General features: G+C 37.7%; 1 protein-coding gene across 7 annotated transcripts in view; it reads right to left on the minus strand.

Annotated features, from left to right (window-relative positions):
- The window catches only part of LOC129479063 (T-cell acute lymphocytic leukemia protein 2), a 104,723-nt gene that overhangs the window by 58,703 nt on the left and 19,964 nt on the right, over positions 1–26,056 (minus strand). For 6 of the 7 annotated variants that reach the window (XM_055271602.2, XM_055271601.2, XM_063636863.1 and 3 more), the window contains 3 exons: positions 13,391–13,450; positions 8,789–8,992; positions 5,641–5,918 (listed from right to left, as the gene is read on the minus strand). In XM_055271602.2, the coding sequence (XP_055127577.1) occupies positions 5,641–5,918; positions 8,789–8,992; positions 13,391–13,450 (542 nt within the window). The other variant, XM_055271603.2, reaches the window with a different exon arrangement.

Genomic DNA, 26,056 nt, shown 5'->3' on the forward strand with positions numbered 1-26,056 from the left:
TCAACTGGAAGAAAGGGTATCAGTGATGGAAGATGAAATCAATGAAATGAAGCGAGAAGGGAAGTTTAGAGAAAAAAGAATAAAAAGAAATGAACAAAGCCTCCAAGAAATATGGGACTATGTGAAAAGACCAAATCTACATCTGATTTGTGTACCTGAAAGTGACAGGGAGAATGGAACCAAGTTGGAAAACATTCTGCAGGATATTATCCAGGAGAACTTCCCCAATCTAGCAAGGCAGGCCAACATTCAGATTCAGGAAATACAGAGAACTCCACAAAGATACTCCTCGAGAAGAGCAACTCCAAGACACATAATTGTCAGATTCACCAAAGTTGAAATGAAGGAACAAATGTAAAGGGCAGCCAGAGAGAAAGGTCGGGTTACCCACAAAGGGAAGCCCATCAGACTAACAGCGGATCTCTCGGCAGAAACTCTACAAGCCAGAAGAGAGTGGGGGCCGATATTCAACATTCCTAAAGAAAAGAATTTTCAACCCAGAATTTCATATCCAGCCAAACTAAGTTTCATAAGTGAAGGAGAAATAAAATACTTTACAGACAAGCAAATGCTGAGAGATTTTGTCACCACCAGGCCTGCCCTAAAAGAGCTCCTGAAGGAAGCACTAAACATGGAAAGGAACAACCGGTACCAGACACTGCAAAATCATGCCAAATTGTAAAGATCATCGAGGCTAGGAAGAAACTGCATCAACTAACGAGCAAAATAACCAGCTAACATCATAATGACAGGATAAAATTCACACACAACACTATTAACTTTAAATGTAAATGGACTAAATGCTCCAATTAAAAAAGACAGACTAGCAAATTGGATAGTCAAGACCCATCAGTGTGCTGTATTCAGGAAACCCATCTCACAAGCAGAGACACACATAGGCTCAAAATAAAAGGATGGAGGAAGATCTACCAAGCAAATAGAAAACAAAAAAAGGCAGGGGTTGCAATCCTAGTCTCTGATAAAACAGACTTTAAACCAACAAAGATCAAAAGAGACAAAGGCCATTACATAATGGTAAAGGGATCAATTCAACAAGAAGAGCTAACTATCCTAAATATATATGCACCCAATACAGGAGCACCCAGATTCATAAAGCAAGTCCTGAGTGACGTACAAAGAGACTTAGACTCCCACACAATAATAATGGGAGACTTTAACACCCCACTGTCAACATTAGACAGATCAACGAGACAGAAAGTTAACAAGGATACCCAGGAATTAAACTCAGCTCTGCACAAAGCGAACCTAATAGACATCTACAGAACTCTCCACCCCAAATCAACAGAATATACATTTTCTTCAGCACCACACCACACCTATTCCAAAATTGACCACATAGTTGGAAGTAAAGCTCTCCTCAGCAAATGTAAAAGAACAGAAATTATAACAAACTGTCTCTCAGACCACAGTGCAATCAAACTAGAGCTCAGGATTAAGAAACTCACTCAAAGCCGCTCAAATACATGGAAACTGAACAACCTGCTCCTGAATGACTACTGGGTACATAACGAAATGAAGGCAGAAATAAAGATGTTCTTTGAAACCAACGAGAACAAAGACACAACACACCAGAATCACTGGGACACATTCAAAGCAGTGTGTAGAGGGAAATTTATAGCACTACAAGTTTATGCCCACAAGAGAAAGCAGGAAAGATCCAAAATTGACACCCTAACATCACAATTAAAAGAACTAGAAAAGCAAGAGCAAACACATTCAAAAGCTAGCAGAAGGCTAGAAATAACTAAAATCAGAGCAGAACTGAAGGAAATAGAGACACAAAATCCCTTCAAAAAATTAATGAATCCAGGAGCTGGTTTTTTGAAAACATCAACAAAATTGATAGACCGCTAGCAAGACTAATAAAGAACAAAAGAGAGAAGAATCAAATAGACGCAATAAAAAATGATAAAGGGGATATCACCACTGATCCCACAGAAATACAAACTACCATCAGAGAATACTATAAACACCTCTACGCAAATAAACTAGAAAATCTAGAAGAAATGGATAAATTCCTCGACACATACACCCTCTCAAGACTAAACCAAGAAGCAGTTGAATCTCTGAATAGACCAATAACAGGTTCTGAAATTGTGGCAATAATCAATAGCTTACCAACCAAAAAGAGTCCAGGACCTGATGGATTCACAGCCGAATTCTACCAGAGGTACATGGAGGAACTGGTACCATTCCTTCTGAAACTATTCCAAACAATAGAAAAAGAGGGAATCCTCCCTAACACATTTTATGAGGCCAGCATCATCCTGATACCAAAGCCTGGCAGAGACACAACCAAAAAAGAGAATTTTAGACCAATAGTCTTGATGAACATTGATGCAAAAATCCTCAATAAAATACTGGCAAACCAAATTCAGCAGCACATTAAAAAGCTTATCCACCATGATCAAGTGGGCTTTATCCCTGGGATGCAAGGCTGGTTCAACATACGCGAATCAATAAATGTAATCCAGCATATAAACAGAACCAAAGACAAAAACCACATGATCGTCTCAATAGATGCAGAAAAGGCCTTTGACAAAATTCAACAACCTTCATGCTAAAAACTCTCAATAAATTAGGTATTGATGGGATGTATCTCAAAATAATAAGATCTATGACAAACCCACAGCCAATATCATACTGAATGGGCAAAAACTGGAAGCATTCCCTTTGAAAACTGGCAAAAGATAGGGATGCCCTCTCTCACCACTCCTCTTCAACACAGTGTTGGAAGTTGTGGCCAGGGTAATTAGGCAGGAGAAGGAAATCAAGGGTATTCAATTAGGAAAAGAGGAAGTCAAACTGTCCCTGTTTGCAGATGACGTGATTGTGTATCTAGAAAACCCCATTTTCTCAGCCCAAAATCTCCTTAGGCTGATAAGCAACTTCAGCAAAGTCTCAGGACACAAAATCAATGTGCAAAAATCACAAGCATTCTTATACACCAATAACAGACAAACAGAGAGCCAAATCATGAGTGAACTCCCATTCACAATTGCTTCAAAGAGAATAAAATACCTAGGAATCCAACTTACAAGGGACATGAAGGACCTCTTCAAGGAGAACTACAAACCACAGCTCAATGAAATAAAAGAGGATACAAACAAATGGAAGAACATTCCATGCTCATGGGTTGGAAGAATCAATATCGTGAAAATGGCCATACTGCCTAAGGTAATTTATAGATTCAATGCCATCCCCATCAAGCTACCAATGACTTTCTTCACAGAATTGGAAAAAACTACTTTAAAGTTCATATGGAACCACAAAAGAGCCCACATCGCCAAGTCAATCCTAGGACAAAAGAACAAAGCCGGAGGCATCACACTACCTGATTTCAAACTATACTACAAGGCTACAGTAACCAAAACAGCATGGTACTGGTACCAAAACAGAGATATAGATCAATGGAACAGAACACAGCCCTCAGAAATAACGCCACATATCTACAACTATTTGATCTTTGACAAACCTGACAAAAACAAGCAATGGGATAAGGATTCCCTATTTAATAAATGGTACTGGGAAAACTGGCTAGCCATATGTAGAAAATGGAAACTGGATCCCTTCCTTACACCTTATACAAAAATTAATTCAAGATGGATTAAAGACTTACAGGTTAGACCTAAAACCATAAAAACCCTAGAAGAAAACCTAGGCATTACCATTCAGGACATAGGCATGGGCAAGGACTTCATGTCTAAAACACCAAAAGCAATGGCAACAAAAGCCAAAATTGACAAATGGGATCTAATTAAACTAAAGAGCTTCTGCACAACAAAGGAAACTACCATCAGAGTGAACAGGCAACCTACAGAATGGGAGAAAATTTTCGCAACCTAATCTGACTCATCTGACAAAGGGCTAATATCCAGAATCTAAAAGAACTCAAACAAATTTACAAGAAAAAAACAAACAACTCCATCAAAAAGTGGGCAAAGGATATGAACAGACACTTCTAAAAAGAAGACATTGATGCAGCCAAAAAACACATGAAAAAATGCTCATCATCACTGGCCATCAGAGAAATGCAAATCAAAACCACAATGAGATACCATCTCACACCAGTTAGAATGGCCATCATTAAAAAGTCAGGAAACAACAGGTGCTGGAGAGGATGTGGAGAAATAGGAACACTTTTACACTGTGGGTGGGACTGTAAACTAGTTCAACCATTATGGAAGTCAGTGTGGCGATTCCTCAGGGATCTAGAACTAGAAATACCATTTGACCCAGCCATCCCATTACTGGATATATACCCAAAGGACTATAAATCATGCTGCTATAAAGACACATGCACACGTATGTTTATTGCGGCACTATTCACAATAACAAAAACTTGGAACCAATCCAAATGTCCAATAACGATAGACTGGATTAAGAAAATGTGGCACATATACACCATGGAATACTATGCAGCCATAAAAAATGATGAATTCATGTCCTTTGTAGGGACATGGATGAAACTGGAAATCATCATTCTCAGTAAACTATCGCAAGGACAAAAAACCAAACACTGCATGTTCTCACTCATAGGTGGGAACTGAACAATGAGAACACATGGACACAGGAAAGGGAACATCACACTCCAGGGACTGTTGTGGGGTGGGGGGGTGGGGGAGGGATAGCATTAGGAGATATACCTAATGCCAAATGACGAGTTAATGGGTGCAGCACACCAACATGGCACATGTATACATATGTAACAAACCTGCACATTGTGCACATGTACCCTAAAACTTAAAGTATAATAATAATAAAATTAAAAAAAAATACAGGAAAGTGCATAACATAAAGGCACAAAATAATGAATTATAAAGTAAACACCAAAGTCTCCACCACAGAAATAAAATTCTTCCAGCTTCCCTGTAGTTTTGTGTCGTCTATCTAGTCTTTTTTGGTACCTCTTGCTTAGCCTTCTTAATACTTTTACTATAAGGGTATACATCCATGAACATAATTTAGCAGGTGTTTGAACTTTTTATAAAAGTAATAATAGCATTTAGATTATTTTGTGCCTTGTGTCATTCAGCATTGTAGGATTCATCCACAATGTGCACAGACCTCTAGTTTATTTTTCCCTGCTGTATAATACTTCATTGTATGAATACATATATCAAAAATTATTTATTCCTTTATAGTTTTTTTTTTTTGAGACAGAGTCTTGCTCTGTTGCCCAGGCTAGAGTGCGATATAACAATCTCGGCTCACTACAACCTCCACCTCCGGGGCTCAAGCAATTCTCCTGCCTCAGCCTCCCCAGTAGCTGGGATTACAGGCACCCATCACAATGCACGGATAATTTTTGTATTTTTTTGTAGAGACGAGGTTTCACCATGTTGGCCAGGCTGGTCTCAAACTCCTGACCTCAGGTGATCTGCCCACCTCGGCCTCCCAAAGTGCTGGGATTACATGCATGAGCCACAGTGCCCAGCCAATCCTTTTATTGTTGAAGGACATTTAGGTTGCTTCTAATTTGTAGGCATTAAGAACAATGTTACTATAAACACTTACATAAATTATATATTAGATTTTAATACTCAAATGTAAAAACACTGCAAGAATTATGACTGAAAAATACTCATTTCACATTTCACCTTTTGACTCTGAACTTACCTGTCAAAAGCTCCTGGATAACGACCAAACTGTAACTTTCGGAAGGGAACAAATTTCCTGTCAATGTGTTCTTTAAGTCTCAAGTGGCCGTGCCAGAGGTAGTTGCCACTCCTCTCATGAAAGACTACCAAGTGGATCGCATGAGTGGCCAGTTTGCAGATATAGTGCAGGGGGATTTCAGTTCCAGAAAGTGAGTCTATCCCGTCTAGCCGGGGATCTTTACTCTCAATCTTTAGGCACTGAAATCCCATATTCTCAGCTATCCGAAACCAGCCTTCCTAGAACCAAAGAAGCATCAAACATCAAGAAACAACATTTAAACACTGAATACTTAAAGCCAAATACTAGTAGCAAAACGAAAGTGATTCTTGTATTGAACTTGAGACATATTTTTGTGCTAATCTGCTCTGTAAGAACATTTTTAAATGAGGGTGATGGGCAGAAGGTAGTGGTGGGAGAATAAAGGAAAGTAGCAAAAATACAAAGTATGTAGCAGGAAAGATACAGTCAAAGACTCTCTTTATGCGTTGGGCACCGTGGCTCGCCCCTGTAATCCCAGCACTTTGGGGGGCTGAGGCAGGTGGATCCCTTGAGCTCAGGAGTTTGAGACCAGCCTGGGCAACATGGTGAAACTCTGTCTCTACAAAAAATACAAAACAAAAAATTAGCCAGGGTGTGGTGGCATATACCTGTGGTCCCAGCTACTTGGGGGTCTGAGCCAGGAGGATCGCTTGAACCTGACAGATCAAGGCTGCAGTGAGCCAAGACGGTGCCACTGCACTCAAGCCTGGGTGACAAAGTGAGACCCTGTCTCAAAAAAAAAAAAAAAAAAAAAAAAAAACTCTATGAAAATTAATACAAATCCCTTCCTTGGAATGAGAATGCTCATGTTAGCGTTTTCTAGTTAGTTTCTATAAAGTAAATGTTGATTTAAGGACAGCACTTAAAATTAAACTTGTAATTCTTAATTTAACTTTTAATAACCTTTATCTTCAAAAGTACTTCAAAAAAGTAGTTCATCTCATAGTTAACATCCCAACATCTTAAAATACTACCATAATAGAACACCATCGTAATGCAAATCATTAGAAATTAACAAACATACTGTAAGACAAGGTTCATTTTCCAACATCATTTGTTTCATTATCAACTGTAATGTTCCCTTCTTCCCTTTTCTTTCTTGGTACACCTTAGAAGTAGAAAGCACTGACTGAGGGTGAGGGTAGCCAATTCAGAGAAAGACACTACTGAATAGAATAAAAGAAAGGCATTATCAGCTGACGAATTCAGGAAATATTTAAAAGGCCGGCCAGAACTTGAGAAGAATGTGACCTTGTGTTATAGGAGGAAAGACTGACAGACAAAATAGGCAGAATTACGATATGGTTTGCTTTCTTATAACCATCAGCAAGAGAAGTAAAGAACAAAATAGTTGCTCTGATCAATTGGTGTAAAGGCCTAGGTCAAGGTTGTGCTGCAAAAGTCCACTCCCAGTAGCCTTGGCAGAGGTTTGCTCACTTTATGGTAATGGCATTAATAAAGAAAAATCACATGCAAATGGAGTCTTTCATTATTAGATCCAACAATCTGATTAGCTCCACATTGGGGGATGTTTTAGGGAGGACTATCCAAGGGCTCCTGAATCTCTTGAATAGTAGGATGTCATATGTACAAAATGATAAACTTTTGGGAGGCTGAGGCAGGTGGATCATCTGAGGTCAGGAGTTCAAGACCAGCCTGGCCAATATGGTGAAACCCCGTCTATACTAAAAAAAAATACAAAACTTAGTCACGCGTGGTGGCATGCGCCTGTAATCCCAGCTACTCAGGAGGCTGAGGCAGGAGAATCCCTTGAGCCTGGGAGGCGGAGGCTGCAGTGAACAGAGATTGCACCACTGCACTCCAGCCTGGGTGACACAGCGAGACTCCATCTCAAAAAAAAAAAACAAAAACAAAAAAAACCAACACAAACAAACAAAGAATACACTTGAACCCATGTGCTGATTCTGGGTATGGCTGAGCTTTTGCTTCTTCCTCTGACTATGGTAGTATCAGTTTTGCCAGTGGTGGCATATTCCCCTTCTTCTAAAATAGTGGTTCTCAAGGCAAGTGGGACTGTACCCAACAGACATTTTAGAAATTTGGGGGGATATTTTCGGTTTATCATAATGATAAACTGGCATTTAGGGTCCTAGGCCAAGAACATTAGACATCCTACAATCCAAAATATGAAAATCTATCTTGTGTACTATGTAATTTCAAATGTCCTGTCAGATAATCACATAGTGAAAAACTTGTTTATAATTGTCTGAGCCTTTATTTCTCAGGAATACAATAGTCATGTCAATGGAGAGACAATTTTACTTTTTTGTTGTTGGAAACTTGCTCACTATTTTGGAAAATCATATTGCCAACAACAATATCATTCATAGTATGAGGTTATATTTGTAGCTACCACATTCTGTGATCCTACTTCTAAATACAAGCATCTGAATTACTTTATTATGTCTTCCAGTATAGTTATTCTGGAGCATCTGCACACTGTAATATATATCGTTTCCTTTTATTTCTAGGTTATATTATAGTTAATACATTATATTGATTTGGGGAATTATGTATATAGGAGGGTTATAATTTCTATGAACTTCATTTGGGGAATATAAAGGGACAGTATAAAATATTCTTTGTAAAAATAAGCCTTGTAGGCTTTTTCTATGAGATATCAAACAGTTCAACAGAAATGACCTAAAAATACTGATATTGAGAAGTCTCCCCCAGCAAAAAAGCAGAATCTTTCTTCTCATCTTCCTGTTGTGAACATGGATGTGATATCTGGAGCTATGACAGTTATCCTGTGATAATGAGGTAAATGAATAAAGAATTTCAGAGACACAAGTCCCGACATCAGTGGCTAGCTAAACTAATATCAATAGCCACTAACCTTTTAACCTCTCATTATATAAGAAAAAGAAATTCCCTATTTGCCTTAGTGATTAGTTATATTGTTATTTATAGCTGAAAATATTCCTGATACAATTTATAAAGTGTTTTAGGAAAATTTTTTAATGTTTTACATTTTAAACTAGCCTAAACCCATACTATTTTGTAAAAAGAGACACATTCCATTATCTGAAAGCAAGTCACTTACTTCATTCTTCCATAGGTGATACTGCAGTGCAAATGCAGTAAAGTCTCTTGGAACACAGAAAAACTTGCATTGTGAAGTGGAGCCATGAGAAGTATTTTTGACTTGTTCAAAGTTCTTATTAATCAATTCCAATATCAAAGGATCAATAAGAAACACTGGTACATTTTGGTTGGATGTTAACATAATAAATTTTTTAACTGCACGCTGTTTGAGAGAAAAAGAATTCTCGTAATTCCAGTAAGCCAACACAACAGCCTATTTTATAACATTTTAATTCATTAATTGTATAAGAATGCAGAGTATTTACCCAATAGATACCATGCTTATCATTGTGCTAAAAAATACAAATGATTAAATAGCACATATGGTCTCTGCTCTCAATAAGCAGTCTTCTAAGAAAGATGAACATTTTCAATATAAGGTGAAATATGCTATAATAAAAACATATACAACATATTATAAAAGTACAGACCAGTAAGCTAGAAATTCATCGTACATCAAAAGGATAAGAAATTTCACAGAGGAAGTGGTATCTGACATGAAAATGTGGGGCTTACAAAATTATTCTCTTAGTATTAGCTAAATCTTTTCAAGCAAAATTGAGAGAACTATCTGTCAGCTTTTAAAAATCAGTCTTGTTAATCTTTCAAAAACAAAAATCAGTTGTTTGTACCATTTTTCTTCATATCTGTAATGCTGCTTAATAATCTTTCTAAGCAAAAGACTCAGACCAAAATACTCTGCCTGCTTGATGACTGCCATATATAATGTGCTTTTCTAATACCGCAATATTTCAAAATATAACTGCTGGGTAGTAAGTTACTGAAAAAAAAAAACAAAAAACAAAAATTCAACAGTAGAATGAAAACAGACTAAATCATACTTAGGAATAAGTAATACCTAAGAACAGCAAGGATAAACAGAATATCAGGCATACACTATTGCTTAAAAGCCTACTTCAATGAAAGCAAGACTTAAAGGAATGTTTGCCTATCAAAAAGGTGCTTCATGAAATTAAGAATAAATTCTTATTCAGAAAATCTGAAGGAACTCATAAAAATATATACAAGATACATAAATAGACAAAATATCAATTTTAAGGATAAAGAATGAGATAAAGCTAAGAATCAGTCTCATTTGTTTTTAGCGTAGAGTATTATGCAAATGCCAAGAACACAATAATCTCTGCCTTATAGGGGTTTATTACCTCAGTGTAAGAAACAGCTAAGTAAAAAGTTAAGAAAAACAATGTTACACCAAAAAATTCAACTTAGATGACACAAATTTCTTTAAACATACAACTTAACAAAACTACCACAAGATGAAACAAAATCTGAATCGCCCTATACCTATTAAAGAAACTGAATTTGTTAGAAAAAAAAAAAAAAACTGCCCTCAAAACAACAAGGAAAAACTTCAAACTTAGACAGTTCCCTGGTGAATTCTATCATTTTTAAGGAAGAATACCAATTCTACAAAAACTTTCTCAGAAAATGGAGCAGGAGAAAATACTTCCTATCTGATTTTAAGAGGCCAGTGCAATACTTAATAGCAAAACTTCTCACGCTTGTAATCCCAGCATTTTGGGAGGTCATGGCAGGTGGATCACCTGAGGTCAGGAGTTCGAAACCAGCCTGGCCAACATGGTGAAACCCTGTCTCTACTAGAAATACAAAAATTAGCTGGGTGTGGTGGCGTGTGCCTGTAGTCCCAGCAACTTGGGAGGCTGAGGCAGGAGAATCACTTGAACCCGGGAGGTGGAGGTTGCAGTGAGCCAAGATCACACCACTGCACTCCGGCCTGGGCGACAGAGAGAGACTTCATCTCAAAAAAAACAAAAAAAAACAAAACCTGATAAAGACATTACAAAAAAAAAGTATAGTCTACCATCCCTCATGAATATAACTAAAAAAAGATAAAAAAGGAAAGTAAATATCATGACCAAGTAGTATTTATCCTAGGAATAAAAGGTTACTTTAGCATTTGAAAATCAATCAATAAAATTTGACAAATCAACAGAAAAATGTAAAAAACTATGATAATTTCAATATAGAAAAAAGCATTTAACAAAATTCAGCATCTATTCATGATTTAAAACTTTCAGCAAACCAGGAATAAAATATGTCCTCAACCTGATGAAAGGCATGAACAAAAATCTATTACTGAGTTGTGTGGGAGTTCTTCATATATCTTTGATACCATCCCTTTGTGAGATACATGTTTTACAAATATTTTCTACTCTGTGGCATGCTTATTCATTTTCTTAATAGTGTTTTTTGATGAGTAGAAGTTTAAATTTTTAATAGTCCAATTTAGCTATTTTGTGTGTGTGTGTGTGTGTGTGTGTGTGTGTCTTTTAGGGTTATTGCTTTCTGTGCTTTATACTAGGAAAAAACAAGGAAGAAATGGTTTTGGAAGAAAGATGAACTACTACATAAGGTACTTTAATGTTTGTTGAATGGATCTCAGCTTGGTGTTAAATACAAATATGATGAACACACTTATAGCTTCATTACCATTATTAATATAAATACAGATTAGGTCAGGGTCAAGCAGAGATTCTATAACTCACCTTCTAAACACATCCTCCAAGTTGTTATCAATACAATCATTAATGCTCCTTGGAAACATGTCGAATTGATTCTAAATCCAATTAATTCTAAATCACTATTATCATCTGACCTTCAGTAATTCATTTGGTTTATAAGAATGAAAAACATCTTGCTGAAAAGAGATTACGCTGAGACCATAATAGCCTATTCATCTGTGTATTAAAATTTTATTAAAACCTAAAAAGTCTTGGCAGGACTTGTTCTTAGTAAAAGGCTAGTTCCTAATTATCATCATTTTCTTTTCTAAGTGCTCCCAAGTCATCTGTTTAATAACTCCATAAACATTGAGCCCTAGAATTTTACCAGGGCTCAATATCACACTATTGATGAGATTTCACCTTTTATTCCTTCTAAAAGAAGTATGTTAGTACTTCTCCTTGCTTGTGATTTTGCAAATACAGTGATTCATTGACCTCACTTACAATTTTTTTTAGTCCCCTCAATGTAAAAGAGTATAAAGAGAACTCACTGAATGTGGTAAGCTGCTCTTCAACTTTTTGCTTGCGTACCGTGGAAGTAAAGGCTTTGAAAAAAATCCATTATTTTCTCCTACCTCAAGGATCATTTCTTGAATGAAAAAGATAGAGTCACGCTACTTTTTTCTATTATTTTAAGCTTCAAATTTTTCACAAATTCCATTTTAAAATGTATCAGTGAACCTGCACCTTCTCCGACTGCTCTATTTACTAAAAGGTTTGGGAATGTTGTCAGAATGTTGTCAGTTAATATTGATAAAGGAAAACCTTTTATCCAACTGAAGCTACTACAGCTTTAAATTTTTTTCTGAAGTTGCTTTTCAGCATACAGATGAAGACTCTTAATAAATGGCAAACCTGAAAAATATATGTTTCTCTAAGTATCATCACATCTTATAATGTTAAAATGTATGATAGATCACCCCTGTTGCCTTTGGCTGTTAAATATTGAATTTTAAATCTCAGCAAATTACTTCAACCACAGGATGATAAATCTGGTCCAAGTATTACGTGTATGTGTTTCCTAAGGGTGGGATGGAGGTAGAGAAGGGTCACAGAGAAGCATACAAAATACCTCTTTTTAATTTAATCTAAAATCTTTATAACTGTGACTGGGTAGTATAAATTCCAAGTATATCATGCTTACCTTTATCCTCAGAATACTCTAAATTCACAGAGCAAAACAATTGCTATTTTTAATAAATTAAAAGTTTACATTGATACTTATAGACTAGAGAGCTGGGAAGCCTGATAATAGGATATCCCAGACTTTACTTTTAAACAGTAGTTCAAAATCTACTTGGTGTTAGCAATGATCTAAAATGACCACTGCTTGGTGATCTGAAAATCCACTTCTAATTTAAAGCGTTCCACATCTCTGGTTATAGAGAAGCCAAAGACTGAAGTGTATCAAGAAATATCTGGTCATTCCCATAATGTATACTAACAGAATAAATGTTGTGTTTTATTAGTAACCCAGCAATGTTTTTCTTTCTAAATTTAGTTTTAAAACATAGGAAAATATATTTTATCAATGTGTAGGTTCTGAAATTTATAAAACAAAACAAAGATATATTGTAAATATTGCTGGTTTCCCCTCATCTTATAAAGGAATATGTTGAATAGATTTTTATTCCTGATCATTACTTTTCCCTTATTCAAATAAATCTGATTCATATATTCATTCATTTAGGGAAACACCATAACTCAGTGAATGTGGGTTTTAGAGGCAGACAGAATCTGGTCTTACCAAATTATTAGCCAACTAAGCTTAATCTCTCTAAGTGAATTGAGAGTAACAATATTTACTCACTTCTTAAAGTTTCCATAAGGACTAAATAAGACATTGCATAAAGCACTTGGTAAAGGGCCTGTTCCTTACCTGCCACTACCAATCGGTCACCCACCACACAAGGTAGCTATTATTATTGTCATCATTCAACAAATACTTACAGAGTAAATGAATGAACGAAATGAACACTATAATTGAGAAATTTCTTGTTTATTCTACATACCCACTGTGTGCTATCAAATCCAATTCGGCTTCCTTTGGATTTTGACAAACCAGCTCCATTCTAGGAAGATAACAAAAGAACTTTTTAGTAAATTCAAAGCCCAGCATGCAACATTACATTTCAGTTAGGCGTGAGATTCAAAATATAATTAGCTTAAAAGCATTATCCAATATCTAATTTTCATATAGTCATGAGCTAAGAATTCTACATTTTTATGATATAAAAATCCAAGATGGAAAACATCGATAGATTTGTAGTAAGTTAATTAAGTTATTAAATAAGAAAGTAGACATGGTCAACATCTCTGAACCAATTAATTTCCATCAATGAATGGCAAACTTTTTGGAATTAGGGTTTGTCTGTTAACGTCTATGACTATATCTGCAATCTCAACATATCTCCAGATATAAAATTAGTGTTTGTAGACTTTGGCAAAGCGATACTATATAATGTTTATTGAGGAACTCGTGTGCTTGACACTTCCATATATGAATTATGTACACTCACTGACCCCTCACAACAATCCTGCAAGGTAAACATTATTATTTGCTTTGCAGATAGCACCAGTATGCACGCTTTACCTAACATACATTGTAATTTTGAACGTTGAAGTTTTTATAAAAAATATTTCAGGTCTAGAGCATCAGAAGAAAGAAAATTATTATGAGTTTTCATCTGATAGCCCCAAAATACTTTAAGAGGAGAAAGAATGTCTGATGTTCTAGAGACAAAAGGAAGAATGTTTCAAGCTTAAAGAAGATCCAAATAAGTTTCTTATGCCTTGAGTGCATACTTTATCTATAAGCTATAGATGGGAGGATGCTGAAGAACAATTAGAATAGCCTCACCCTAAAAATGAAATGTGCTCCAAGTTCCTAAACCTCATTTCCCCATCAACCTCACATTCAAGGGTGGGGACCAAATCCAATCCATCTTTGTATCACCAGTAGTACCTAGGATAGTGCTTGATGATTTTTATAGCTTAGTAAAGGTTTGTTAATTGGAAGGAGAGAGGAAGGGATGGATGAATATACTAAGTAGTTAAGACAGAGCCAGAATTGGTCACTCCTCACAAGCTCTGCAACTTAGCCAATAACATTTTAATACTAAGGGATGTTTGAGAAAAAAACAACTGTAATATTCAAACCTGAAAAGAGACTGCAAACATTGTAACACAGCTACTTCTTCACCTTAGTCCTACATTAGTTGATTAGACTATATTTCTGAGCTGTTCAATTTGCTAAGTTTGGGATAAGCAAATTTCTAGTGAACTAGCATGTTATTTTTATAATAGCTTTATTGAGATATAATTCACATACCATAAAATCTGCCTTTCTAAAGTGATTTTTAGTATGTTTAGAGTTGTGCAACTATTACCACTAATTCCAGAATATTTTAATCACTCCAAAAAGAAACTATATTCCTATTAACAGCCACTCCTCTTTCCTCCTCCACACAGCCCCAATCATAACACTAATTATCTTCTCTGTGGATTTGCCCATTATGGACACTACATAAAAATGGAATCATAAATGTGGTCTTTTACATCTGGTTTTTCACTGAGCATGATGTTTTCAAAGTTCATTCATGCTGTGGCATGTATCAGTACTTCATTTCCTTTTATGGCTAATATTCCACTGTATATTCATTCATTAGTTGATGAACATTTAGGTTATTTCCAGCTTTTGGCTATTATGAAAAATGCAATCAGAAATATTCATGTTTCATAATCATTCTCTTGTTTACACTGACAACTTACCTCCATCTGACTTCATTTTACTTGCTCAGCAAAGGCCAACTTTCTACTTATTCTGCACCTGCAACTGTGCAGCTAATGTGGCTGCTGACTGATATCACTTTATTATTATTATTATTACTATTATTATTGAGACAGGGGTCTATGTTGCCCAGGCTGGAGTGCAGTGGCGTGATCATGGCTCACTGCAGCCTCAACCTCCCAGACTCAAGTGATACTCCTACCTCAGTCTTCCTAGCAGCTGACACTATAGAGGCATGCACTACCACACCCAGCTAATTTTTGTATTTTTCGTAAAGACAGGTTGTCATCATATTGCCTAGGCTGGTCTCAAGTGATCCACTTGCTTCCGCCTCCCAAAGTGCTGGGATTCCAGGTGTGAGACACCATACCTGGCTGATGTCACTTTAAATTCATGACTACTAATCTCAAGTGGGGCTTTAATTCTGCCCAGAAATCATACTACATTCCCCTTGTGTATTAACTGTCTCATTCTCCTAGATGACTTTTCCCCCTCTTTTTTCTAACACCTCCCTATTCTATCTTTCAACTTATGGCATTGCTTTCTATTTCACTGAGAAAAAAGAAATTTGAAAATAATTTTCAAAAGCCCCCACCACGTCTTCCCACCTACTGTACAAGAATTATATCCATATAATACGCCTTCCCTTCTGTCATAACAGATGAATTGTCTATGTTCCTATCTAAGGCCAGCCTCTCCACTTACGCACTAAATCCCATCCCCCCTTGACTGGACAAAGACATTGCTCCAGCAATTTTTCTAGCTCTGATGGATCATTCCCATCAGTATATAAACATGACTATTATTTATTCCATCTTAAAACACTAATAATTAAAACAAAACACAAAAACTTCTCAACTCCTCTTTTCCCAAAGAACAACTTTCTGTCCCCCATTACAGCAAAACTCCTCATGGGTTGTCTCTTCTCATTGCCTCCAATTCCTCTCCTCCCATGAACTCACTTCATTTTAAATTCACTCTGCTGAGCATCATCAAGATCACCAATGACCTGAACATTGGTAAATCCAATGGTCAATTATCAGTACTTATCTTATTTGATATACCAAGAATTGTTGACAACCTCTGCCTCACTGAAACACTTCATTCACTTAGCGCTCTGTATCTCCATATTTCTGTTTTTTTCTCTATTTCTCTGGCTACTTCTTTAACTTGCTGGTTCTTCCCACTTCCCTGATGTGTTGGAGGGTCCCAAAGCTCAGATGTTGACACTTTCTCTCTCCCCCGTTAAAAATCTATATTCACTTCCTTAGTATCTCATCTAGTCGTATGGCTTTAAATACCATCTATATGCTTACAACACTCAATTTGTATTCCCAACCCACTCTACCCAGACTTATATATCCAATTGTCTATTCACCTTCTTCATTTGAACGTCAAATAGGCACCTGATGTGCTCTGGATCTGTGCCCCACCAAATCTCATACTGAATTGTAATCCCGTGTTGGAGGCGGTACCTGGTGGGAGGTGACTGCATCGTGTAAACAGTTTCTTGTGACTGGTTTAGCACCATCCCTTTGGTGCTGTTCTTGTGATAATGAGTGAGTGAGTTATCCTGAGATCTAGCTGTTTAAAAGACTGTAGCATCTCCTCCCTCTCTCTCTTCTTTCTGCTCCAGCCATATGAAGTGCTGGTTCTGCCTTCATCTTCTGCCATGATTCTAAGTTTCCTGAGGCCTCCACAGAAGCCAAGCAGATGCCAGTATCATGCTTCCTGTACAGCCTGTAGAGCCATAAGCCAATTAAACTTTTCTTTATAAATTATCCAGTCTCAGGTATTTCTTTATAGCAATGCAAGAACAGATTAACTACAGAAAATTGATACCAGGAAAGCAGTATTGCTGTAAAGTTATCTGCAAATGTGGAAGTAACTTTGGAACTGTGTAATAGGCAGAGGGAAAGTTTGGAGGGCTCAGAAGAAGACAGGAAGATGAGGGAAAATTTGAAACGTCCTAGAGACTTGTTGAATGGTTGCGATGAAAATGTTTATAGGGATATGGACGATGAAGTCCAGGCTGAGGGGATCTCAGATGTAAATCAGGAACTTATTGGGAGGTGAAGCAAAGGTCACTTTTGTTATACCTTAGCAAAGAACCTGGCTGCATTGCACCCTGGCCCTAGAGATATGTGAAACTCTGAACTTGAGAGTGATAGTTGAGGGTATGTGGAAGAAGAAATTTTTTTTTTTTTTTTTTGAGATGGAGCCTCTCCCTTTCACCCAGGCCGGACTGCAGTGGCGCTATCTCAGCTCACTGCAACCTCCACCTTCCAGTTTCAAGCAATTCTCCTGCCTCAGCCTCCCAAGTAGCTAGGATTACAGGCACCCACCACCACGCCTGGCTAATTTTTGTATTTTTAGTAGAGACAGAGTTTCACCATGTTGGCCAGGCTGGTCTTGAACTCCTGGCCTTGTGATCCACCCACCTCAGCCTCCCAAAGTGCTAGGATTATAGGCATGAGCCACCATGCCCAACCCAGAAGAAGAAATCTCTAAGCAGCAAAGAGTTCAAGATCTGGCCTGGCTGCTTCTAACCTATACTCAAATGTGTGAGCAAAGAAATGACATAAAATTGGAACTTATATTTAATAGGGAAGCAGGGCATACCTGTTTAGAAAATTTGCAGCCTGGCCATGTGACAGAAAAGAACAGTCCATTTTCAGGGGGAATTCAAGCAGGCTACAGAAATTTGCATTAGCCAAGACAATGGGGAAAAGGCCTTGAAGGAATTTCAAAGACCTTTGAGGCAGCCCCTCCCATCACAGGCCTGGAGACCTGCAGGGAAGAATAGTTTGGTGGGCCAGGCCCAGTGCCTGCCACCCTGAGTAGCCTCAGGACACTGCTCCCTGCATTCCAGCTGCTCTAGCTCCAGCCATGGCTCAAAGGGGCACCGGTACAGCTCAGGGTGCTGCTTCAGAGGGTGCAAGTTGTAACTAGGTGCACACAGTGCAAGAGTTGAGGCTTAAGAGCCTCCACCTAGATTTCAGAGGATGTATGGAAAAGCCTGGATGTCCAGGCAGAAGCCTGCTGCTGACGAAGCCCTCATGGAGAACCTCTACTAGAACAGTGTGGAAGGGAAATGCAGGGTTGAAGCTCCCATAGAGAGTCCCCACGGGGGCACTGCCTAGTGGAGCTGTGAGAAGAGGGCTGCAGTCCTCCAGATCCCAGAGTGGTAGATCCACCAGTAACTTGCACAGTACACCAGGAAAAGCTGCAGGCACTCAATGCCACCCCACGAGAGCAGTTGTGGGGGCTGAACTCTGCAAAGCCACAAGGTCCAAGCTGCCCAAGGCCTTGGGAGCCCACCCCTGTGTCCTCCTGGACATGAGACATGGAGTCAAAGAGATTATTTTGGGGTTTTAAGACTTAAAGAGTAACCTGCTGGGTTTTGGACTTGCATGGGGCCTGTAGCCCCTTTCTTTTGGCCAATTTCTCCCTTTAGGAACAGGAGTATTTGCCCAATGACTGTACCCCCATTGAGTCTTGGGAGTAACTGACTTGTTTTTGATTTTACAGGCTCATAGGTGGAAGGGACTTGCCTCATCTCAGATGAGACTTTGAACTTTTGAGTTAATGTTGGAATAAGTTAAGACTTTGAAGGACTGTTGGGAAGGCATTATTGTATTTTGCAATGTGAGAGGATCATGAGATTTGAGGGGCCAGGGGCAGAATAATATGGTTTAGATCTGTATCCCCACCAAATCTCATGTCAAATTGTAATCCCCAGTGTTGGAAATGGGGCCTAGTGGGAGGAAATTGGATTGTGGGGACAGTTTCTCATGAATGGTTTAGCACCATCCTCTTGGTGCTATTCTTGTGATAGGGAGTGAGTGAGTTCCCCTAAGATCTGATTGTTTAAAAGTGTGTAGCATCTCCCCACTCTCTCTTTTCCTCCTGCTCTGGCCATGTGAGGTGTGGGCTCCCCCTTCACCTGCTGTCATGATTCTAAGTTTCCTGAGGCCTCCCCAGAAGTTGAGCAGATGCTGGCATCATGCTTCCTGTATAGCCTGCAGAACCATGAGCCAATTAAACCTCTTTTCTTTATAAATTACCCTGCCTCAGGTATTTCTTTATAGCAATGCAAGAACAGATGAATACAGCACCTTAAATTTAAAATGTACAAAAAGACTCCTGATTTTCACCATTCCTCAAACTTGCTCTTTCCAGTCTTATCCATCTCAGTAAACAGCAATTTTGCCATTCCAATTACTTAGGACAAAAATACTAGAGTTATCCCTGATTCGCTTCTGTCACTCTAATACCCTACATCTAACCCATCAACAAATCCTGAAAACTCTACTTTCCATTTTTCACCAACTCTACCATCAACTCTCTTGTCCAAATCATTATCATCTCTTGTGTAAATTACTAGAATAGCCTTCTAACTGGTCTCTCTGTGTATTAATCCGTTTTTCACGCTGCTGATAAAGACATACCTGAGACTGGGCAATTTACAAAAGAAGTTTAATGAACTCACAGTTCCAAGTGGCTGGGGAGGCCTCACAATCATGGCAGAAGGTGAAAGGTACATCTTACACGGCAGCAGACAAGAGAGAATCAGAATCAAGCAAAAGGGGAAATCATCAGATCTCCCCTTATAAAATCATCAGCTGTCATGAGACTTATTTGCTACCACAAGAACAGTATGGGGGAAACCACCTCCATGATTCAATTATCTCCCACCAGGTCCCCCCACAGCACATGGGAATTATGGGAGCTACAATTAATGATGAGATTTGGGTGGGGACACAGCCAATCTATTCTCATCACAGTGGCCAGACTACTTGTTTTAAAACAATAGTCAGATCATGTCACATAACTCAAAACCTTCCTATGTTTCCCAGTCTCACTCAGGATAAAACTCAAAGTCCTTATAATGGCTTACAAGACCCCAAGTAATAGGAAACTCTAACCTTACCCACTATTCCCCCCATCACTAATTTGTCTACAGCCACATTGATCTCTATGCTGTTCTCAAAACTGGTAGACATATTCCTGCCTCAGGGCTTTTGTACTTTCTTTGTTTTCTACCTAGTATGCTCCTACTTTAGACATCAAAATACTCATTCTCTTTGAACAGGTTGTGTCGTCTATTTGTAATGACCTTTCCATCCTTCTTCACCTGAAGAACTCCTCATCCTACAAAACCAACTCAAATTATTATTTCATCCATGAAATATTCAGTAACAGTCCCAAGTATGTTATTCAGTAGTCCTCTTCCCTGTACCTACCTAAGTTTGAAGGGTCAAGGTTAAGGACATTGGAGGGTCCAGTTTTATAGGGCCTGAAGATTATATCATTTTGCTAGTACTCCCCCACTTTTTTTTTTTTTTTTTTGAGACAGAGTCTCACTCTGTCACCCAGGCTAGAGTGCAGTGGCATGATTTCAGCTCACTGCAACCTCTGCCTCCTGGGTTCAAGCGATTCTCCTGCCTCAGCTTCCTGAATAGCTGGGATTACAGGCAGGCATACGCCACCACACCCAGCTAATTTTTGTATTTTTGGTAGAGATAGGGTTTTGCCATGTTAGCCAGGCTGGTCTTGAACTCCTGACCTCAGGTGATCCACCCGCCTCGGCCTCCAAAAGTGCTGGGATTACAGGAATGAGCCACCATGCCCAGTCACTGGCTCTTCTTAAGAAAGAATGTAAAAATATCTTTTGCAAATGTTACAAAAATAAATAGCTTTGTAAACATATTCCTAAGGCCCCTGCAAATTCCCTGCAAGTGAGGGGCCCTGAAGTTTAAATTTCATTATCTTACCGTTTAATCAGTCTCTGGAGAGCAAGAGTTATTGGCACCCAGTGGCAGCTACAGTGGCTGCAACTATAGCTATACAAGAAGATGCAGTCGCTGTCAACCAATGACCCTACAAGTAGAGAACCAAGAGAATAAATAATCTCACCTCTCTTTCTTCCCAGTTTGCAATCTCCAGCTGTATCCCATTGGCTGAACCCAACTGGAAACCAAAGGGCAAGGGAGCTCAGCTAATATAATCCATAAAGGTCTGCCTCCCCAAGCACAGAGTATGGTAAAGAGAGAATTTGGAGAGCAAACAGAGTATATCCAGCATGCTATGCTAAGAAGTTTGGTTCTTACTCCATAGGTATACTATGCAGAGAATAACTTGGATCAGATCTGCATCTAAGAAAAATATCCCTGACAACAGTACAGAAGAAAGATTAAAAAGGCTAGATACTAGGGAACAGAAAAGTTATGAAGTGTGCTTTGAAAAAAGAAGTAACATATATTGTTACTGTTTTTTTATATGTCTCTTTATGTTTCTTAACCTCTCTCCCCTTCATTCCCAAAATTTCCCAGTTTGTGAGTTCCCAGACAGAAGGATTGAACTTCATTCATCATTAGTTTCATAGCCTATTACTGTGGCACATAGTAAGCTTTCAACAAATACTTGACAAATGAATGGCAGAATGTTCAGAAAGAAATGCCATATAATGTCAACCGGTTAAAAAAAACCTGAAAATTTTCTGACACACTGCCTATGGGATATTTGGAGTAAAAATTTATGGGAAATGAATAAATGAGTAAACAGATGGAATCAGATGCCAACAACAACTGGTAGAAAAAATCTGGTAGCAACTGAACTCTAGTGATAACTGGGTCAAATAAAGATACATTATCAAAGAAAAAGCACCCAGAAAGTAGGAGGTGAAGATTTAAGAAAAAATCCTATCATTTTTGAAATGCAGTATCCAACAGTGTTTCTTACAGAAACCCTCAAACCAAATTCCTAATTCAGCATGATCATTAATTATGCTCATATAGAATCAAACAGTAGTACTTTTAGAAAAAATTAAGTCTTCAATAACTGATCTTTTTCAATTGCTTATAAGCTTGCAAACCTAAGGATCAGAAACACTGGCCATTGCAAATTCCACAGCCCTCCAGATAGCCTTCCACTTCTGCCTCTCAGTGTTTCTCCTTTCAGTAGAAACATTTCTCTCATATTTACTCCCAAGCCACTGAAGTTCTTAGATTTATTAGTGAATCACTCATAAATGTGACCTGAAATGGTAGAAAAGCTGTGATTCTTAATAATCAAAACTGGCCAGAAAACCTACAAACCTACACAGCCTAATGTTTGCGAATAAATGAAAAAATAAAAAGACTAAAAAAAACACCCTTCAATTCTAATGAAAGAAATTATATCGCATTTCTCCTGGATAATAGCAGGAGTGAGAGAGGGTGGTAGAAAAAGTGGGGCAGTAGTATTTATTAAAGTTTACCACATTAGATCAAGCTATCAAATATAATATTCTTCCTCCAGAGATGACCTATATGTTAGACTTGCGGGCAAAATGGAAGGAGCCCAAAAGTCAAAAAAGACAAAGGGAAAATCGTATTTCTTGCATAATTTTAGCAAGTAACTAACCAACTAAAAATATGCAAAAGCCTTTGTTGAACATTATCTAAATGGCTACAAGACTAATTTCCATTTCTAATAATGGCATATAAAAATGTTCACTGTGAATGACTACTGCCAAACTTAAAATCCAAACTCCCCTTTCAACTCCCTCCTCCTTCCTTCTAACCAAACATACATAGGCTACTAAATATAATGCAAAATAAGATATCTCAGCACCCAATTCTATAAGTGGGCTCCTAGATAATGCAAACAGCTGATTACTGCAGGCACTGGTGCTGCTTATTGGACTAAGTCAAGAACAGAAAAAAGGCTTGGATCACTCAGTGCCTAATACAAACAGTCCATTGGCTTTGTCTTCCCTCCACATAGGCATAAATATTTGACGATTTTCTGTTGTGCTACAGCATTCCTTAAAGCCATCTCATTTCATATCATATCACTAATTTCTTTTGAACAAATTTATATTTACATGTTGGAATAGCTGTATGAATAAATACAAGTTTTAGGACCTGACTGGCAATCTTGAACTTAAGAAACTTAACATATCTGGACCCCAGTTAACTTGGTTTATGAAAAAGTAAAAAATAAAAGCTTATTGGGACACTATAATAACTTAATACAATTTTATTTGTCAAACTGCAATGTAAACCTTAAAAGTACTAGAAAATGTAAGCTACTAATAGTTATCATCTACCATGTATCAGACACTAAGACATATCATATACATTATCTCAACCAGCAATGTTGCCATTAGACCCATTTAAAGAAACTGGTGCTCAAAGTGACTTGCTGAAAGCCAAACAATTGCATGAGGACGATGATGTAGCCCCCGAACTCAAAAATTATTGCTACTGCCATGTCTATCAAATTATGAGTTTCTTGAGTAGGGCCTGTGTTCTATTTATCTCTGTATTCCTAAGTACACTGTGTAAGACGAGTGATCAATAAATACGGATTAAATGAGCACACACAATTATGATCATACTATCCTGTTAGTTGCATAAAAACAGTGAACAATGAAAATTCTCTTCAGGGTCCTAGAAACATGTCCTTTCCATTCTGGTGTGAGCTGCAAGCCAATTACTTGAAAGTTGGCGCCCACAGACAATGCTCACAAGGACACTACATTAAAGCAGTTTGTATTTGCAAGATCTGAAGGGTTGTTCTGAAATCTGAACAGTCAGTTCTACCCATCTACGAAATTTTAGCAGACCCAATAAATACAATATACTAGTTCTTTATCTTCAATGCTAACATGATAACTGGATTATTCAGATCCCATGTGGAGGATCATGGAAAAGCTAGGCTTGTCTAACCAGCTAGGACCAAGAGTAATTCTGTGCTAAGGCCCTCAAAATGGTTAAAAGTAAGTCTCCTTAAACTCCAAGGTAGCAAATACTAGAGTATTCTTTCCTGAAAAGCCTGAAAGCTTTGCAGTCCTTCTTACCACGGTGCTGCAGGCATTTACTGCTACTAAATTTGGGTTGGAATCAAAGATAAAATCAATTTTTCATCCCTATCTCTAACACATAATCTCAAGGGTCTCTGAAAATCACCTTGAAGTTCAAGGATGACTTAGAATCTTCGTTTTTATGTTGATGACGCTAACCTATAATTTCACCCTGATCAAGACTATGATTCTGTACTCTTTGGCTACCAAATCCAACATTTAATTGAACTATAAATAATTTTTACATGAATTTATTTATCTAAGCATATCCCACAAAACACTGCTCATTGAACAACGGAGGAATGCAATTTAGATATAATCAGTAAACAAAGCTAACAATAGTTCAGGTTCTCTTCCTATGTCAGAAGAAAACCATTAGAAAACTGAGGATGCATCTATACTTCATTAAAGTTTGAGTTCAAAAACGCTGCGTATAAGTGAGATTTAGAAGTTTAACAAAAACCCAAAAGCTTAAAAATTTTCCACAATGACATTGAAATAAATTTAAAAGTTGGTATCTTTAGCATCGAATTAGTCTAACTATGCTTACTATTTTTATTTTACGTATGTACATATTTATTTATTTTTTGAGACAGGGTCTCCCTCTCTTGCCCATCCTGGAGTGCAGATCTTAGCTCACTGTAAACTCAAACTCCTGGGCTCAAAGGGATTCTCCCACCTCAGTCTCCCAAGTAGCTAGGACTACAGGCATGCACCACCATACCCAGCTAATTTTCTTATTTTTAGCAGAGATGAGATCTCACTATGTTGCCCAGGCTGGTCTTAAATTCCTGGGCTCAAGCGATCCTCTCACCTCAGCTTCCCAAAGTGCTGGGATTACAGGCAGGCACCTGGTCTCCTTACTATTTTTAAATAAAGCATTTTTTTTTTTACCTACTGGCATAGAGAAACTACTTGTATTCCTTACAGCTAGTATGCTGTTTTCACACTATAACATAAAGGAAGCACCTATACTCTCATCAGCATCTGTCCCAAGTTAAATTATAAATATTGGGCAGGAAGAAACCACCTCATTGTTTCTATCGCCTTGGCAAAATACTCTACAAATTGTGACTTTTAAATAACAGTTTCTGAATTCATGAGTAAATTTAAAAATTCCATTTTAAAGGATACAATTACTAGGCTTCAAATGGTTTAATATAATTTCCATATATTAAAAAAAAAAATTTTAAGACACGGTCTCCCTGTATCACCCAGGCTGGAGTGCAGTGGCGCAATGACAGCTCACTGCAGGCTTGAACCTCCCAGGCTCAAGTGATCCTCTCACCTCATCCTCTTGAATAGCTGGGACTACAGGCACACGCCACCATGCTGGGCTAATTTTTGTATTTTTTGTAGAAATGGGGTTTCGCCATGGTGCCAAAGCTGGTTTCAAACTCTTGGGCTCAAGCAATCTGCACACCTCAGTATCCACAAATTCTGGGATTACAGGTGTGAGCCACTGCACCCACTCCATATATTTCAATAAAATACAAATAATCTGTGATATTTTAGAACTTAGATGTTATAATGTCTACCTATTATCAAAAGTAAACATAAAAAGTAAGAATCTAGTATGAATAATGAACTTTGTAAAATTAACGGTATATAAAGGTTACCTGAACTTTAATTACATACTACTTCTGTTCAAAGATTATATTTTCTTTAACGAATAAGGCATTATTACTAAGGCAGTTTGTATGGTATGGACACAATACAACAAATACTATTTTTCATTATAAAATTTAAAAAAATAATAGCAAATTTTTACTGGTTTCTTTCTGTATAACATGCATTGTTCCAAACAGTTTATGTATATCAATTCATTTAAGCTTCACAAGTCTACGAGGTGGTACTGTTACTGCCTCCCATTTTGTAGATAAGGAAACAAAGGCATTTAGAAGTCAAGTAATTAACTCAAGATCCCACAGCTAATAAGCAGTATAGATGAGGTTTAATCTCAAACTGATGTTCATGCTCTCAACAACTATGTTACATTGCCACCAAGGGAAAAGGGTCGAGACAGCAGTTCTTTAT

The sequence above is a fragment of the Symphalangus syndactylus genome, chromosome 3 (assembly GCF_028878055.3).
Source record: "Symphalangus syndactylus isolate Jambi chromosome 3, NHGRI_mSymSyn1-v2.1_pri, whole genome shotgun sequence".
NCBI classification, from domain to species: Eukaryota; Metazoa; Chordata; class Mammalia; order Primates; family Hylobatidae; genus Symphalangus; species Symphalangus syndactylus.